The following is a 1,991-nucleotide window of genomic DNA, read 5'->3' on the forward strand; positions in this document are numbered from 1 at the left end:
GCGCCCCGCATCTTACTCCGACCTCCGGCCGGATCCCGTGCCGCCCGCCCCGTGCCCTCCCCGACCGCCTCCCTTAGCGCCCCGGCCGGCAGCGGCTGGGCCGCGACCGCCGCCCCCGGGCCGACACGGGGCTCCCCGCACGCAGGCAGGGCCCGCGCCCCGGTCCCCGGCCCCGCGCGGCGCAGGCGGCCGGCGGGAAGGCGGCTCGCGGGCCTCGGCAGCCCCGCCCCGCCGGCCGGCCTGCGGCGCGCGGCACGTCGGGGCTTGTAGTCCGGCCCCGGAAGGGCGGCCGCCCGCCCCCGCCGCCGCGCCGCGCCGACACTACAACTCCCACGGGGCAGCGGGACGCCGCTCCCGCACTCTCCGGGCCGGCCGCCTGCCTGCCTCGCGGCGGGTCCGGCGGCCGCCGCGGGGCGGGGCGCGAAGATGGCGGACGCGGTCGCGGGCCGGGACAAGTGCGGGGAGCCGCGGCTCGTGTCGCTGCCCCTGTCCCGCATCCGGGTCATCATGAAGAGCTCCCCCGAGGTGTCCAGCATCAACCAGGAGGCGCTGGTGCTCACGGCCAAGGCCACGGTGAGGCGGGCGGCGCGGGGAGGACGGGGGGGGCCGGGGGCCGCCCGGAACCGTCGCGCCCCGCCCTGCCCCCCCCCCCCCCCGGGCTCCGCCGCGCCGCCGGTGCCCCCCTCGGCCCGCGCGCCGCCGGCCGCCCCCGCGGGATCGCGGTGCGCGCGCCCTCCATGACGCGCCCGGGTCCCCTCCCTCGGCGCGCGCGCCCGCCGCGCCGCTCCCGCCCTCCCTCGCGCGCCTTTGGCCCCGCCCCCCGTACGCCGCTCCCGCCCTCCCCCGCGCGCCCTCCGCGCCGCTCCCGTCCTCCCCCGCGCGCCCTCCGCCCCGCCCACCGCGCCGCTCCCGCCGTCCCTCGCGCCAGGCTCGAGTGGCGGCGCGGGCTGCCGCGGGCTGACGCCGGTGTCTCCGCCCGGCGTGTCAGCAAAGCCGGGGCCGCGGAGCCTGGCCCCGGGGGTACCGCCCGGCCCGCCGCTCGCGCCCCGACCCCGCAGCCGAGCGCGGCGTCCCCGGTTCGTTCAGGGCTTCCTGGGTGCGCCCGGAGCCGGCGGGGCGGTTCGGTCTGCGGCGGGGGCCGGGCCCCTGCGGGACCGCCCGGGGCCGCCGGGCGCCGCACACCCCGCCCTTGGACGCCGCGCTGCGCCGCTGGGCCGTTTCCCTGCGGGGGGCGGGCGGGCCTCGCGTGGTTCCGCCCGCAGCCGCGTCTCTGTCGCCGTCGCGGGGCCCGGGTAGAATCCGGGGAATGTCGGGTGCCGCGCAGTGCCCCGAAGGGACGGCCGTCTGGGGGGCGCGGGGCCGTCCCCGGGGCCGGACGGCGCGGGCTCCGCGTCGCGGGTGGTCCGGGGCTGCCCGCTCGTCCGAGTCCGTCGCCCCGACGGGACTGGCGGGGCCCGGAGCGGGCGGGGGCGCCCGGAGCCGCGGTCGGTCCGGGTCTCGGAGCCCGGCGGTTAGAGCGCGGAGGCGCGTTGCCGGCGCAGAGCCTCGCGGCGCGCTTCTGCTCCCTCGGGGCCGGCTGCCGCTGGACGTTTCCGATTCCTGCTGCGCGACCTGTACGCGTCCCGCTCAGGTCGGGGATCTCCAGCAGCTCGGGGCGGCCTCGCTTTCCCTCCGACCTGTTCCCTCGCCCACCGACCCCCGGAGTCAAGCCGCAGCCCTCTGCGGGCCGCGGTCGCGTTCTGCGGGAAGCCCCGGAGCGTCCTGCCTTCTCGTTCTCTGTGCAGGAGCTCTTCGTGCAGCACCTCGCCGCCTGCTCCTACCGACGCGGCAGCGGGCGGGAGAGGAAGGCCCTCACCTACACCGACCTGTCCAAGACCGCGGAGGAGGCGGAGACTTTCCAGTTTCTCGCAGGTACGCGGCCGCTGCAGCACTCCGGTGAGAACGGCACAGGGTCGTCCGCAGCCGTCTTCGCATTTCCCTGCCGTCCCCGA

The 1,991-nt window shown here is 80.3% G+C and overlaps 1 protein-coding gene across 1 annotated transcript in view; it reads left to right on the forward strand.

The window, feature by feature from the left end:
- The first annotated feature begins 382 nt into the window (after positions 1 to 382).
- CHRAC1 (chromatin accessibility complex subunit 1) overlaps positions 383 to 1,991 on the forward strand; it is a 3,628-nt gene continuing 2,019 nt past the window's right edge. Inside the window, exons 1-2 of the mRNA XM_059395213.1 lie at positions 383 to 573; positions 1,785 to 1,911. Of these exons, the coding sequence (XP_059251196.1) occupies positions 427 to 573; positions 1,785 to 1,911 (274 nt within the window). The 5' untranslated portion in view covers positions 383 to 426. The remainder of the gene's footprint in view (positions 574 to 1,784; positions 1,912 to 1,991) is intronic.

Source organism: Mustela nigripes, chromosome 3, assembly GCF_022355385.1.
Source record: "Mustela nigripes isolate SB6536 chromosome 3, MUSNIG.SB6536, whole genome shotgun sequence".
NCBI lineage: Eukaryota > Metazoa > Chordata > Mammalia > Carnivora > Mustelidae > Mustela > Mustela nigripes.